Here is a 16,010-nt window from a genome sequence, read left to right on the forward strand (position 1 = left end):
TATATACTCATATAGGGATTTTCCAAAACCACACAATCTTGGGGGCAGGATGGAAAATAAGCTGAAGCATCTATCTCACAGCTTCCATCACAGAGCAGTATTGCAAACTGAATTACAGACTCAGACTAACAAAGCTATAAATTATGTACGTAACCAGAAGCAGCTGAGCGGTCTGATATCACTTCACACTCTGCAGGATTCCTTAGATTTGGATATTTACCACAAACTCTGAACATACATTGCTGGATTTTAGACAGTGTGTTACGAATGGACAGAAATTACCTGTGTAGAGAGGTTGTGTTTATGGAGTCCACTCTCCTTGCGGCTTCTCCTGGAACCAGTTAGTTTAGAGAGGCCGAACCCACTGCTAACTCGTGAAAGTTTGGACTGTGTGGTTGGAACCAGAGCCTCCCCTCTACTGATGCATTTCTTCTCATGAGCTGAAAAACAGAGTGTTGGGAGCACTTTTTAGGTGTTTTTTTTTCCTCTCCCTCCATTATAGTTGCTTTTAAAAACAGAATAACCTTTTCTGCTGCTTTAAAAAGGTGGATGTTTTGGGGATTAGGGTTTTTTGTGTGTGTGTGTGCAATTTTTTTGGTTGCTTGGGATTTTTTGTTGTTATTCGTTTGCTTTAAGAGTGCCCAGCAGCACTCATATTCATGTCATACATTCATGACTTGTATGAGGAAAGATCCTCGGGTAAAATATGGGAATTGCTTGCATTTTGAAATGAAGCATGACAAACAGATTTTTTACTGCTTTTATTGATTATCAAAAATCAGGGTCCATGAGCTATGAATTCTGTCCTCATCTGAAGAGATGAAAACCAGCTACGTATAAACAAAACCATCACCTAGCCTCCCTGTACCCCTGTCAACTTTAATTTTGATGATTTACATCCCTTAAAGAACACGTGGGTATTCCAAAGAAGGAAGACAACGTCTGAAGAAATATTTCTGTCTCAAAACAGTTACAAAGATAACAGAATTTATATTATAAACAGTAGATACTAGGGAAAAAAAATGCATCTGAGCACCTTATCTCTACCCAAAAAGTAGCTACTACATGACCACACTAACCAATCTGGCAGCAAAATACGCTGTATTGAGTGGAGAAGCTAGATAGGCCTACTGCACCTTTTTGTGCACATACAGCTATCCCAGTCAAGTCCTTAAGACTGGTGTGCTTATTTTAAAAATGGAAGTAAAAAAAAAAAAAACAAAAAAAAAATCACAGCTTAGTTCAACTCTCTCAACAGTTTAACATTCTCCCAATATTCAGTTAATGGATCATACTGTATATCAGTTACCTCCAATTTAAAAAGTACATGCTCATGTTCCTCGCTGTTTCTTCAATTCATTCCACCTCTGAGCTTTCTTCTTATTCTTTTAAAACCACTACTACTTTCTTATAGGAATAATTTCTCCAAAGATCTTTCACTCTACTCAAAATATTTCTGCAAATATGCTGACTATCAGGGAGACACTGGAAACTTGAGCAAACATCAGCCAAGGACAAAGTACATCTAGAAATACAGACCACAAAAACACGTATTCCAAGTTTCCAAAAATGCTTTCTGTCCATCCAGGTTAACCTCAATTATTTCAGAGTTGTGTAATCATCAGGTCTATGGAATTTTATTATCTGCTGTCTAAACTCTCACGAAGTCAGTCCAGCAGCAGCTGGCTGCCTTTATTACACAGGCCCAGGGCTAACTTGTGCTTAACTCATTGTCTACGAGGATTCCCAGGTCCTTTTCCTGTAAAGCTGCTACCTATACTGAACAGATTTCCCAGCCAAGAAGGAGATGTCATAGTATCATCGCTGCTGGAGATGGACTGCTCAGTCACACATTTCCAATTGTATCACCAGATCGAGAGGTCGCATGCTGCACCCAGACGTGCTCAAGAGGGGTCCCCCCCTCCCTGCCTGGTACATCCAATCCTGAAAACAGTAACACAACTCATCCCAATCCAGGTGTTCATGGGAAGGAGCTAAACGATTCAGTCACTGCAATCCACAATATGCTATTTGGTGCACACTGACTTAAAACACAGGATGCTGTTGAGACCACTGACAGGGTTGGATAAAGGCCCTGTGTGCAGTGGAGTGTAAGTATATCCTATACACAGTACAGTTTTTGAATGAGAGATGTTAGATAGTGACAGTTTAGAGTACTTAACCGCTACACAAAACCTAAGCCCATAATAAAACATCCAGTGCATATTGTTCGCTTCAGGAAAATCTGCCATTCAGAACAGATAAATCCTCAGTTACACTTACCCAAATGATTTTGCCAACACTTTAAACTTGCTTCCTCAATAAATGGCCTTGCAACAGTTATATCCACTTGGCCACGATCATTGACAGGTAGTGTCACTTTGAAAACTTCTTCTAAAACCTGTTTTTTACTATGGATCAGCTCTGTCCACACTCTGTTTATAGCTTTTAAAAGAAGCTGTCGACCTGCATAGATACAAGATCACAAACAGCAAGCTCTCTATAGTGCCTATAGAATTGGCATTTTTACAGTAGTTAACAGAATAATTTCTGCAATTTTACTCTAGTTTCTTCCCCTCTTGCATGACTTGTGAAATGCCTTTGGGCAGACTGTCTTTTTTTTTTGCCATTTATATGCTATCAGAAAGTAACGGTTAACTTCGGCAATTTTTTCTCTGTGAATCTGAAATACCAGCTCTGATTAGTTGTGATTCTTCTCCCACATCCATCTATAAACAAAATGAGATTTAAAAGATCTTATAGAAGTATATGTCTATAAACACACACATAATTCCATACATACTTTATGCTTTAACAATTTTACATATGATTATGTGCATAAGTTCACAGTGGCATCAGTATTAAATATAGACACGTAAGGGGAAAATAAATAAATAAATAAAATTAGTGAATAATTTATTCCACAGCTAGTTCATAAGTTTCCTTTTAGTGAAAGATCCTGAGGATGCCACTGAGCTATAATTTTACAGCTTATACCAATTATTTCTTACCTATGCTCATGTAAGATCCATCTGATACAAAACCATGGTGCACACTTAAAATGACCCATTTCTATTGCATTCAACATCGTGCATATAAAGCAGTATTTCTAATTCTGGTGTGTGTGCAGAGAACAATGAAGAGCTCTTACTATTTTAACAAAACAGTAACTTATCCTGGATATGCCTGTTTTGGTATTTCTAAGTGTTTTTTAATCTATTTTTTATATATTTTTGTACACACACCCCCTACACACCCTCAGCTCTAAGAGTAACTGGGGTAAAAAAGATCAGTGATGACAATACAGAAGTGGCATTAGCAGACATCTGTGGCTTTGTCACTTTCTGATTACCTTCGCTGACATCTTGATTGTAGACCCCATCTGGTTCTATATCAGAGGGGATCATAATGTGCCAAGTTGTCATCCTGGCTTCTGCTTCCAATCCAAACCCATCAACGTTGCTACAAATACACAATGAATCAACAACAATCACAAAAAAAAAAAAGAAACAAAAAAAACCAAAAAAACCCCTCCAAACTACCAAGCTAAAGCATTTGATTCCCTGTGACGGTATCACAAAGATTAATGCAATGCTACTACATTACTACTTCCCTTCTGTCCACTCGAGTTCTGATAATAGGCGGTCACAAGCTGAACTGAAGGTTTATGAAGAATGACACACCATGGACAGTAATGTTGCTAGAGGAAGATGGCAATATTTGAAAAAAACACAAAACAGATGAGGCCAGAAATGGAGAACATTAGCCCTAATGGACACTTCATCCAAGTGTCTTTGGATGAAACAAGTTGTCTGTGTTTTTGGAAAGAAAAACTGAAAATGCCAGGCAGACAACTGCAGCTATGCAGAAAAGTGGGTGTCTAACAGCATTTGTCACGGGCATCTGATTTAATGCTTCACTGGACTTACTCAGTGCTATACATCTAGGCACTAAGATACGGAATTCGTATGAAATTATTAAATAGACAATAAATCTAGTGACAGATCCCTTTGACTATTAATTACTTAGCACTAGTGTTTCTTTCTACCTTGAAAATATTTCAAATTATCAAAGCAGAACAACAAAACGGTAAGCTAAGCACTTCTGTCAGTATTTTAGAGTATCTCTGTAAAAGGAGGTTAAGAATGTTCTCTATACCTGAGCTCTTCAAGCCTAATTTTGTTTCACAATGAAAAACTTAAGCTTGCTTGCATTTCACTGGCTGGAAAGTTATAAACAGTTATCCAGAATTGCTGACTTAATTGCGAGGTGAATGTCATTGCTAAGAGAGAACAGGTCATGTTAATACTTCACAGCCCTGCTTCTGGAATGAACTTCTTATCTGAGATACTTACCTTCCCATGTGCAGATTAATCAAGCAGTGAGCTAGGCAGCTGATGAATTCTTGATCATGATTTCCAGGTCCCAAAATTAAGTTTCTGTTCACAGTAAGGACTCTTAGGGAATCAAGGAGAGCCACTTGCTGAGGAACAGTTTTGTGCGCCCTTGAGAACTGATACAAGATGGTCCTGTTCAGGCAGTGATAAATAGCATCCAGCGATAGTCCCTGAGATCTTCTTTTTGACTGATGTGAAGTAAAAAAACATTATCAGATAGTCGCAGAAACTCAATTTACTGGCACACAATCTTCCCCTGAATTGACCCATGTGAATTTTTCAAAATCAGCATTTCAGTAAAAGCACTAATGCCATGAATTTCAAGGACCAAAATGACATTAATATAGGATAATACACTTACAATTTTAACATCTATAAAGATGCTGCTGATTTCTAACAGTAGAAGTCTTCTAACAATCTCCAATAAAAGCGCATGAGGAAGCTTCCCAAAGGTCAAGGTAAATTTAGGAAGCTTCCCAAAATGAACGTGAGGTAAATTTCACTCTTTATTTTGTTTATTTCTAAAAATTAATGTCATCTGAAAGCAGTTTTTACTCAACTGCCTCATATTAAAGCACCCCACAGTGACAAGATGTGCTAGGAAAGCTCAGTAAAGAGAGAGAAAGCCTGGGGAAGAAAAACATACTTCTATGCTGATCTGACACACGTCATTAGCGGGTTGCTTAGTGACATGACTCCATGGATTTTATCATAACCTGTGAAAATGGTTTTTGCAAGCAGGCTAGTATAACACTGTTACCTGTGCAATGAGCTGGATTATGAAGTCCACAAGAAGTTTGGATTCTTTGTTGAACATGCCCTGCCAAAGCTTATCTACCACACGCTGTGTAAAATAAAACACATTGTTCACCAGCACTTGGTAGCTTCCTCCACTTGTTATAGGTAGAGAAGCATCTTCACCTAGGCAAAAAAAACCCAAAAGATTTCTTCATTTATCAAAAAAAAAAAAAACCAAACATATTTGTATAAATACATTCACATTAGTCAGTGCTTTCTAGACTTCTGTAAAAGGGAAAAAGTCTCAGTCAAAGAAAAAGCTAAAACCTTCCCTACAATGATCTTTGATGGTAAGTGAATATTTGAAATCAACAGTGACAAAGACAAAAAACGGTGGGGCTAGGGCGGGAAAAGTCCCAAAGAAATGGTAGTCTTGTGATCCCAAGGCATCATATTTATGTGTGGTCCTCCTTTCCAACTGGAATTGTATGTGTGCAGAACCACCTGTAGCTTTTTTAAATTATACTTTTGCTTTTTCAAAAAGAAAAAAACCTTTTTAAACACCTTGAGATGACAAGTCATATCAACCGGCACCACTTCTGCCTTGCTGTGCTTCGCTCAATAAAATTGAGAGTCAATGGGCATCAGCTGCACTGTGTCTGTGTGTACATAAATGCCAGTCCAGCTATATTAAGAGAAGCTTGAAAAATGCAAGTGCTTCCGTTAAAAAAAAAAAAAGTCATCAGTGGTGTTGATTTTGCTGGAAGCTCACCTACATTTATTCCCTTGTTGTCTTATCTGCACATAAAACAACTGATAGCATCACACCCAGAGGAAGCTGCCAAAACCTCAAAGAACAAGTGCCTGGGGCAACTAAAGTCCTGCTCCTGGGCTGCACAGAAGTACTTATAAGGGCAAGAGAATCTTCCCGAGAACCTGGCCCAAAGCTTCGATTCTGGATTTATTTTATTACTGCACTGCACTGCACTGCACCCATTGCTGTGGCAAGAAAGGAGGATCCTTACAAGCACTTTTGAACAGAAACACATGCTGCCCCATGACATATAGGATGCAGATAGAGCAGACCAAGAGCTCCTGGGAAGTCCAGCAGACCACTGTGAAATCCATCTTGGCACCTGAGCAGCGATATTCCTACAGGCCACTTCACGATCATCTAAACCCATGCTCTGGTGGGACAGCCTACCCTACTGACATCCAAGTTACAAGCTTCTAATTCTTTTCTTGTCCATTTATTGACTGGATTAATGGAGTGCTAATCCCAGAGGCTCCTTTTGCAGTGCTACATTCATAAGAAAACTACAGTAGGAGGAAATGGAAACAAAACTAACTTTTAAAAACCAAAGTCTCACCCATGATAAATTGACAAAAGCTCCAGATCCTCTACCAAAGCCAGAAGGACATGAGAGATGATGCAAGATCCAGTTTCAGTTCTTTTTGACGTGATTGCTGCTTGTCTGGCTTACATACCCAAAAGATTAATGCCATACACATTTTTTTAATAACCTATTTTACAGCTTTGGCACAATCAAGAGAGTGAGGGAACATGCAAGCACATCAACACCATTTACACATCAAAGGAAAAGAAAGGGCAGGGGAAAAAATATCAAGTTGTAACAAAACAGGACACTGATAAAGAAAAAGCTAAATAATCAAATCCTTTTTGCTAATTTCAATAGATTGATAAGTAAAGTTTGCTATATTACCCAGTAAAACATCAGCTGCAAGTAAGTGGTCCATCACTCCATCCAAAACGTATGTCTGAAACTCCTTCTGCTGTGTTCGTGTTGATCTTTCAGGGGAAGCCTGATAAAAGACATACAATGTTACGATAATATCTCTGAATGAGCAAAAAGAGAGAGGGGGAGGGTGTTCTATGTGAATTTATCTTTTCTCAGCTCTTGTGAATTGGTTTTTTTTTTTTTTTTTCTCCTCTTAACGTTCTGTTTTAAATAAAAAGTCTTGGCTTTGCCTAAAAACATTGCCTGTATGCAGTCTTATAAAGTAGTTATTATTCCTATTTAAATCCAGTAAATTTATCTTCTGCTGTAATAGGAACTGGAAAAGAACACATTCCCCCAAAGGTGCACAAATCTCTTACTAAACAAATGGTTAAACTATGATCTCCTCAGTTCACACAGTCACATCCTTCAGTAAAAAATGAGCAAATGGGACAGATCAAACACGTAAGTTGATCATTGCTTCTATGTGGAGTTCTGCATATTACTACAGCAGCCTTGCTGTAGTCATATAATGGATGTGCTAAACCTTTCTAATCTCCTTTGCACTTAATGGGGAATAACACTTTATCACCTTGTGTTGTTCAATGCATACATAATCATACCTAACTGAATGATCCACTTAAACACTCCTAGAAATCAACATAACATTAAGTCAATCTACTTTGTGTTACCCTGTAGCAGTTTAGCAGCATTATGTACCCAGTTCTCTGCTTATGCTAAGGGGCCAGTAACATGAACCAGTGATAACAGATTAGAACAGCAGTAAAACAACTGCAACCCACTGAACATGGCTTCAAATAGGCTTCCTGATGTTTGCGTATAACTGCATCTCTTGACAATTCATTCTTTGCTTTGTAACACCAAAGAGATGCCCATTTGCCCCAGAAAACTTCTTAGGAAATATATAAGCACAGTTCAAAATTCCTGCAGCTGTCAAAAAAATCAGTGAGAGTCAACAATACCTAGAGGAGGTAACAAATAGACAGGTCAAGGGAGAATGTGAATTGACGTGAACTGAACATTTCAAAATACATTGTCTGAAGGAGGCATGGGCAGTCGAACCGTAATTGAACTCCTCATTCCCTGCCTCACCATTAACAGAAGGATGCTTCCTGCAGGTGTCAAGAACTTTAAAAGATAATTTACAGGAAGATAACACAGATAGTTTGTGAATTTTTACAGCATATGGTGCCATATGTCCTGCCACTTCTTTTTATCTAGTATGAATAAAATAAAAACCTTAACATTTCTGCAGGGATTTGCAGAGATTTTATATTTTCAAAAAAGCCAATATAGCTGTCATGGTTTGAAAGGTGTTTAACAAATGAATCATACTCCACAAAAATAAAACTTGAAGAAAGCTACAACTTTTAATGCTGCACTGTTGAACATCTAGTGGTGTGATCCACTACCTGTGTTTCCAGATAAAAGGAGGTATTGACTAAAATGCCAAAACAAGATTATGGATGATCTAAAGTGAGGGCAAATAGAAATAAAACATGGACACAGCATGCTCAACAACTACCAGAGCAATCTGATTGGCCAAATGAAAGTTAAGAAGCCCACAAACAAAAGGGGTTGCAGTGTGGATGGGAGAACAGAGCACAGCAACAAAAACGCCAGGTAAGCAGCACACACTGTCAGCTCAAGCACCCGAGATGGTCACCAATACACACAAATGCTGGAGGGGGGCAAGGAGGAGAAGAGAACATTCTCAAAGGAAGGCTGAGATAAATCCTCTGCATTTGCTTTCTTAGGTCTTCCATGCTGCCAAAGAAAGGTGAGCAAACTACTTTTTTATGAGATACTAGCGTTCCTTTTTTTTCCCCTCCTATTGCATGATTATTTACAGGATTCTACTAAATCTCAGGTCATCACTCCCCTAACTTCGAAAGGTAAGTAGAGGAAAACATTTTAAAGAATAAAATGTCACAGTATGTTCAAATAATAAAAACAAAACAAAACACAAAAACCAAAGAAAATGTACCTCTAGCAGAAGGTCCACCAGTGGAGTCTGCTTGCTGGCTGGTGTGAGACATAAGTTATCAATTATTAGCACACGCATGAAGTCAAAAACAAACTTCTTGGCAGGGTGGTTGGTCAGGTATGTCTTGGTGCCAACATTGCAATACTCTGATTGACTCCTGTTCATGCCAGAATCGGCTGCAAAGGCTTTAAACTCTTCAGCTGGGGACCCAACTTCATCATCAAGATCAGTGACCTGTGAAAAACAGCATGTTAAAACTCTAGAGATCAGCAAATTAACAGCTGTCTTTTTGCTACTCTGTTCTTTACTTGTCTTTCTAAGGCTGTTCACTTCACATTTTGCTTCTCAAGAAGCCTTTTTACAAGATTATTAAGGATCAGGATTGTTCAGGATCAGTTCCCAAAGACACAACAGGAGAAACATCCATACTCTAGTTTCAGATTCCCAAGACAAACAGTAATCAGTAAAGACTCGCATGAGTTATGTGAACTAGAAATCACATTTCACATTCACTTACCAAAAAGAAGTACTTGGGCAATTTCTAGATATTTTGCAAAATAAATTTTCTCATTGCAAAACAGAAAAGTTTTGCAAAAGTTATTAACTAAAGTAGTTACAAAAAAAATCAAGAGAGAAGACAACTAAAAAAAGGTTATCAAGCTTACAGGACTGAAAACAAAAAAGGAACTGAGTCTTGTCTTTTTTTAATACAATAACTTCATCAGAGTGCAGTTGTGGGTAAGCCACAACTAAGTCTAAAAAAAAAAAAAGGGTCTCTACAGCTTTCCTGTTTCTGATGAACAAGAACCTTCGAGGGGCTAGCTCTTAAAAAGTGCTGTAACAAAAGCACAAACAGTAACAAAAGGTGTCAAATCCAAAAGACTATTTTTATGTAATGCCTTCCTCCAAATGCAAGAGGAGACAATATGATCTCCCTCAACAGACTTAGCACATCACTAGCTTACACGTGAAGTAACTAAATGTTTTGAACATTTAGGCTGCTTCACTAGGAGAGTTTTATCAAGAAATTAAGAGAAGCCTGAATGTGTACTCTTTCCAATTTTATTGGCAATCTCAGAAAGGCTGGAAGATCAGTTAAGAAATTCCTCCTAAGGCTAAATTTGTGTTATAGTGTTTTGTTGCGAGAATCTGGCTGTTATTCATCTATTTCACTGGAGATTGATTAGTTCTACACATTCGGGCAGAGGGAAATGCCGGAGGAGCAAATGAATTTGGAGTTAAGAGAGCCCTCAAACAGCAAAGAGCTCAAGTTGTCAGGCAGCTACATAAAGTTTCAAGGGACCTAGCAGTTAAAGTAAGACCTGCTCAGAGACACAAGGCTTGGCTCCTCTAAAAACTCTATACAGGTGAATGCCAAATCAGCATTACCAGTTTATAACTGGCAGAGAGATAGAGAGGTCCTAGCATCTACTTCAAGTTTAACTTAAAAGCAAAATAAACTATTTTTAAGAGAGACTCATCAGCACACACCTTTAAAAATTGATTTCCCACTTTTATTGACAACAAAAAGATAGCATGCCACCAGTAAGTATTTCCTGAAATGTTTTATCATATTCTCCCTAGTTCTAGCATCTGCCAACCTGTATTGTTCCATGTTCTTAGCAAAATTACTTTTAGATGTTGGCTAACAATACCTGTTTGTTTCCTTTCCATTTATATTCTAGAAATAGTATCATTTGTAGATGACACTAAGCTCAAAGAATATTTCAGGCAGCCATGCAAACGAAGTTGCCCTCTTCAAGCCCTCTTCTGGCTTGAACTCAGTAGTTCCAGGTAATACAAAACACTGTTTTGTGGTTAAGCCACAGAAGAAGAAATGGGAAGTGGGAGGAAAAAGAAACTTTAGATTTTATCACATCCTCCAGAGCAGAGGGCTGAAAGCATAGACTAACTCAGTTTCTTTCACTTTTGTAAATCTGAGCTAACATTGTTCAGATGATTGAAAACAATGGTCCACCACAAAACAAATAAGCCGTGTACATTCCCCCTAAAATGCATTTTCAGATTTCACTGCACAGCAACTGCCCCTTCAGGTGAACATGCACTTCCCTCAGTTCCAAAAACCAAGTACAAAACGTCCAGCTCAGCCTTTACTTTGTCGTCTTCTGTAGGATAAGCAGAGCTTTATCTTTGTACGACTGTTAATTCATAAATCCCCAAAAGTAACATTACCAGGAAAACCAAAACAGCTAACTAGTTGGATTTCCTACCATCTCAGAGTAAGGTCGTATGTTGAAAGGAAACACTGTTGCTGCCAGCGCACACAGAAAATCTGGACTCATCCACAAGGAAATGAGGTCTGGCACATTGTGATACAAATATCGAAAGAACTGCATCAAGGTGACTGGATATTCTCGAAGCCAAGAGCCTTCTTCCTCCGACTGCCAAGGCTGGGTTGAAAAACAAACAGGACATTAGCACAGATGGCACTAATTGAAAAACCTATGTTTCAGGAAGGAGCTGCAGGAAGAGGAGCTGTAGGGTCAAATATGCAACCAAACACATTGTCAAATATGCAGTGAAACACGTGATCGTGACATGTGATCAAAGATGGGGCTAAATGCGATCAACCACGTGGACAAGCACTTTTTCAAGCAGAGTAGAAATAAATGAACGAACATGTAGCCAAGCACATGACCAAGTGTGAAAAACACATCCAGAACATGTCAAGTGTGTGTTGGAGCACTTGTCAGAATACATGATCAAATGCGTGTCTAGAACATGACTGAAAACAGTGTCCTAGTATCATGTGACCTAAGAGCATGTGACCTAATATCTGATCAAACAAGTGTTCAACAGAACACAAGACAGAAAATGTGTTCGCATGTGACAAACTTGACCCAATGTGACAGAACACGTGTCTGAGCATGTCACCATATGATGAACACCTGACCAAACATGTCACCAAATACATGGCTAATCTTGCCTCCAGAAAGTGTGACACTTGAACAAGTTACTAACTTCTAACAAACACATAAACCACACATCCAAACCATGTGCCTGCAATAGGTGAAAACAGAACATGTGATAAGAGAACATGTGTCCAAGCCATCACAAACATGTGACTGAACACATGCAGCATGTCCCTGTATCATACATGCATGAGAAACACAGAGCTGAACATGACAAACATTACAAATAGGACATGTCATGATAAAACAGACTAGTTCAAGTTGCAACCACATGATGAAATGTAACCAGACACATGACTGAACATGTGATAAACCCACACCGGTGACACACAGCAGCCTAACACATAACAGTAACCTATGTCTGAGCATGTGTTTGAGCACATCACAAACAGGAGACTGACCATGTTTACAACACATGACTGACTATAAGACAAAACATGGGTCCTAACATGTACGGATTCAAAACATCTTGGTAAACATGACCTGACCCATGTAAAACCAAAATGTGATGTCACCTCTGAACATACACCTGATGACACAGCACAAGACAGCAAGGCAAGAGACCGTACATGCCTCTGAGCATGTCACAAATGCGTCTGAACAGGTAAAGACCAAACACAGGACAGAACAGGTCAGCAGCAAGAGACAGAACACGTGAGAACAAGAATGTGTACCACAGCATGTCATGAAGACGTAGCCAGTACACATGTCCAGAAGACACTTGTGAACATGTTAATATGAGAGAGACATGCAAGCAATGCTTCTCAGAGTGCATCACAAACTCATGACAACAAAGCAGGTGACAAGCAAACACAAGCTGCTTTTGAAACATTTAATGAGATAATTTTCAGCAGATAACCCACTCTGACTCCAAGGATATACAAAATTTTCCCACTAAGAAACCAACTTTGACCACTCTTGACGTTAGATTCAAAGACAAGAAGACGACACATTTTTCTGGCAGTAAATTCATTTCCCCCAGCATGTGGCTATTAATAGTCAGGGGACTTCTCTGCATCTGGAAGATTCATGCATGAAATCTGTAACTTGCATAGCTCTGAGCAGATGGGATATAGAGTCTCAAACATTCCCCCATGATGTTAATCAGAAAATAAATTAAATTATCTATGCCAAGGGCATTTCATCCTTCTGCTTTCTTGTTTTGTTTTAATTGCAGCAAAACACAAAGTCTAGCCTTTTTGTGAAAAAGCAGCATTAATTTTGTGGCCACTAATATTTCTACAGATACTGAAAAATAAAGTAAGATAGAGTAACCCATTGACAATGACGAGTTTCACCCAAGTATTACGAGCTTATTTCACAGCTGGGTTTGCAAAAATCTCAACTTTTCTAATTTGGCTTTTGACCATGTGACAAACTCAAACAATTCTGTATATTTAAATACGAGAAAAAAAAAAATGCTTACAGAATTCAGCATGCTCCTCAGCATTCCCAGTAACAAGAACGCAGCTTCTGTGCAAACACTGTGTATTGAAGAGGTAACAGTGCCACAGGAGGCAGGAACTCCAAAAATGAATGTCCAAATAGAGTCTAAATCAAACTGGAAGAGGTGAAAGAGAAGAAATAAAACATTAAATAATCCCTCTGTCCTATGCAATTTGATACTGCTTTTTATTATATGTACAATACACTCATTTGGCAGTATCTAAAAAAAAGAATTATTCCATATCCTCCAGACTTTATCCCCAAAAGCTTCATATGAAGGACACATGTGACTGAAGAAAATTCCTTCTAACTACAGGCTAACGTAACTGCAACTCTCACCTTCTCAAAGTACTTAAGCATTTCGAAACACGACGAGACCTATCAGCACAAGTGCTGCACAATTACCTGTTTACTTTACTCACATCTAGCAGTGAAACCCACTTGCCACCTCACAGAAAAAAAAAAAAAAAAGAACAGACCAACCAAAGCCGCATTTTCCAACACTTCAAAAAAACTTCAATCAATTAACAAATAAAAAAGCACAAAGTGCCCACCTCTAGCATTAAGAGTGTTACTGCTAAATATTTTAAGTAATTTAATTTAGCTTCGATTTAACAATATCATGCTTCAATGCTGTAAGCAGGTGGTGAGCTTCATGCTTCTACTTCACTGTAGCACAGTGCTGAATGTGCTGTCAAGCATTCCTCTTGAGAGAACAGGCAGGCAGAAAACCTTCTGGTCTGCAATTTCTACTTTCCAGTTCCCACTGCCAAATAAATACATACATTGACAACAGGTGCCTTGTCTATCTGGGGTGTGGCTTTTCTCTGTAAAGCACTACGCTAAGGCTTCCTATGACTCTGTTGGAGACCATATAATATCTATTCATTATATACAATTAAAAACAAGTCCAAAAATCAACCTGTTCAGAATAAGAACAATGAATGTTTTCCAGCAACAACTGAGATGCCTCCCTAGAAAACCAGAGACTTTCTGAAATAAAAACTTGTTTTGTCTGTAACCTCATGAACTCTAACACAGCAATTCCCTACTCTTAAACAAAACAAAACAAAACAGAAAAACAAAAACGCAACAAGGAAAGCAAGCAAAAAAATTATGGCCCCTTCAATGCCCACACCATGCCAGCTTGAAAAGGGATCTGCTTCTCACTTGATCCCAAAACAGACCAGAAAGACACCAGCAACAGCTATGCCATAAGACACTGGCTTCCACATATTCCCATAGCACCTTGTCCTCCCACCCCAAACTGTTCAGCACTAAACACCACATTGTAACGGTGAGTCAGCTGCAGAGAAGAAGGAGAGGGGCTGGTTAATCCATTATTTCCTTTCATGACAGACAGAATTACATTTACAGCTTACTAGATAATCCCTACCTGGCAACCCTGATTACATCGGCTGCTGATGACAGGTGCACTGACCTGCAGGTTTTCGGGCAGTTCAGTGACTGGCTGCTGCAGGAAAAGGGCCATGAGGAGGAAATAGAGTGCAGGTACATTAGTGTGCTTTGGGAGAAGGGACTGCAGAACGGGAAAGCCTGGGAAATGACAAGCATCCCGGTTAATCTCCCGGACCGTCGACCTGCCACCAGCACTCCTGCCGACATTGAACCCTAAGAAGAAAAAAAAAAATACAAAAAGCCAACAATATTTATAGGGAAACGCCTGTGAAGCTCACTCTTACTCAAGTAGTGAACTCAAGAGAGTAATTCCTCAGAGATTAATGCTGTAAAAAATTAATGTGTTCATATAGACTTACGCAATTCTGCTTCAGATGTCTGATTTTTTTAATCAACAAAAAAAGGAAATGATTGCCTTCCAGTACCACATAGATGACACTGCTCCATACACACTGCCCAATGCTACTACATACACAGCAAGATTCATTTTCTGACCACGACCACAATTTCAGACTTTTAAAACATCCAAGCTTCTGAAAAAAAAGATATTTTGCTGGCTGAGAGGGAAGTATCACCTTTATCTCAGGTACCGATTTAGATGACCAAACAGCAATCTCATGGCCCATTTAAATCAATGGGTGGCTCATTTGTTTCCAAAGATGTCTCAGGGGCACCTTGTTTCAGCTGTTTTGTTACTAATTCATCAGCTGGTATAAAGCATTAAATGCTCTTATTTTATCACAAGTGCTGCCAAAGGCACAAAACTCACCTTTCGTGACCCTGCTTCTAACTAGGTATTTCATTTTCCGATTCAAGAATTCCCACACCAGGACAGCAGAAGCACTTATTTTCAAGTGAGGAAGGAGGCAGGGAAGACAGTTCAGTCTCCACATCAGCACAGACAGTGAACCATTCTTCTGACACTGTCAGAGATCACTTTGTTTTTCTGAGGCTGTAATAGATATTCTTTCCACCAGAAACTGCCTTTTTACAGAGAAAATATCTTGCAGGAATCACACTAACGAAATCTCTGCTGCAAAGTTGCAGGAATTCCATCAATAACCTTGAACAAAAATGCCTTGTATTTAGTTTCATGAGAAATATTAGAGCCAATGTGTTGTAATTTATTAAAAAACACAGAGCATGAAAATTAGATAATCTATCACTATCATTTGATGAGACACAATTTTAAAAATATCTGTTTGGTCATAGTCTATATTGGATTCAATTAAAGTCATACTGTAACAAGAAAAACAGGAAAACTCTACAAATGTTCTCCAAATTGTAAATAAAAATCTTATTTAGAAGTATTTTGTAACTAAAAAAATGT

General features: G+C 38.7%; 1 protein-coding gene across 4 annotated transcripts in view; it reads right to left on the reverse strand.

Moving 5' to 3' along the window:
- WDFY3 (WD repeat and FYVE domain containing 3) overlaps window positions 1-16,010 on the reverse strand; it is a 184,430-nt gene that overhangs the window by 31,219 nt on the left and 137,201 nt on the right. For 3 of the 4 annotated variants that reach the window (XM_086747769.1, XM_086747768.1, XM_086747766.1), the window contains 10 exons: window positions 14,658-14,893; window positions 13,242-13,376; window positions 11,114-11,293; window positions 8,883-9,116; window positions 6,860-6,959; window positions 5,158-5,318; window positions 4,356-4,585; window positions 3,353-3,462; window positions 2,284-2,466; window positions 283-440 (listed from right to left, as the gene is read on the reverse strand). In XM_086747769.1, coding sequence (XP_086603895.1) covers window positions 283-440; window positions 2,284-2,466; window positions 3,353-3,462; window positions 4,356-4,585; window positions 5,158-5,318; window positions 6,860-6,959; window positions 8,883-9,116; window positions 11,114-11,293; window positions 13,242-13,376; window positions 14,658-14,893 — 1,727 coding nt within the window. The remainder of the gene's footprint in view (window positions 1-282; window positions 441-2,283; window positions 2,467-3,352; window positions 3,463-4,355; window positions 4,586-5,157; window positions 5,319-6,859; window positions 6,960-8,882; window positions 9,117-11,113; window positions 11,294-13,241; window positions 13,377-14,657; window positions 14,894-16,010) is intronic. The other variant, XM_086747767.1, reaches the window with a different exon arrangement.

The sequence above is a fragment of the Chlamydotis macqueenii genome, chromosome 4, assembly GCF_036417535.1.
Source record: "Chlamydotis macqueenii isolate bChlMac1 chromosome 4, bChlMac1.mat, whole genome shotgun sequence".
Taxonomy (NCBI): Eukaryota; Metazoa; Chordata; class Aves; order Otidiformes; family Otididae; genus Chlamydotis; species Chlamydotis macqueenii.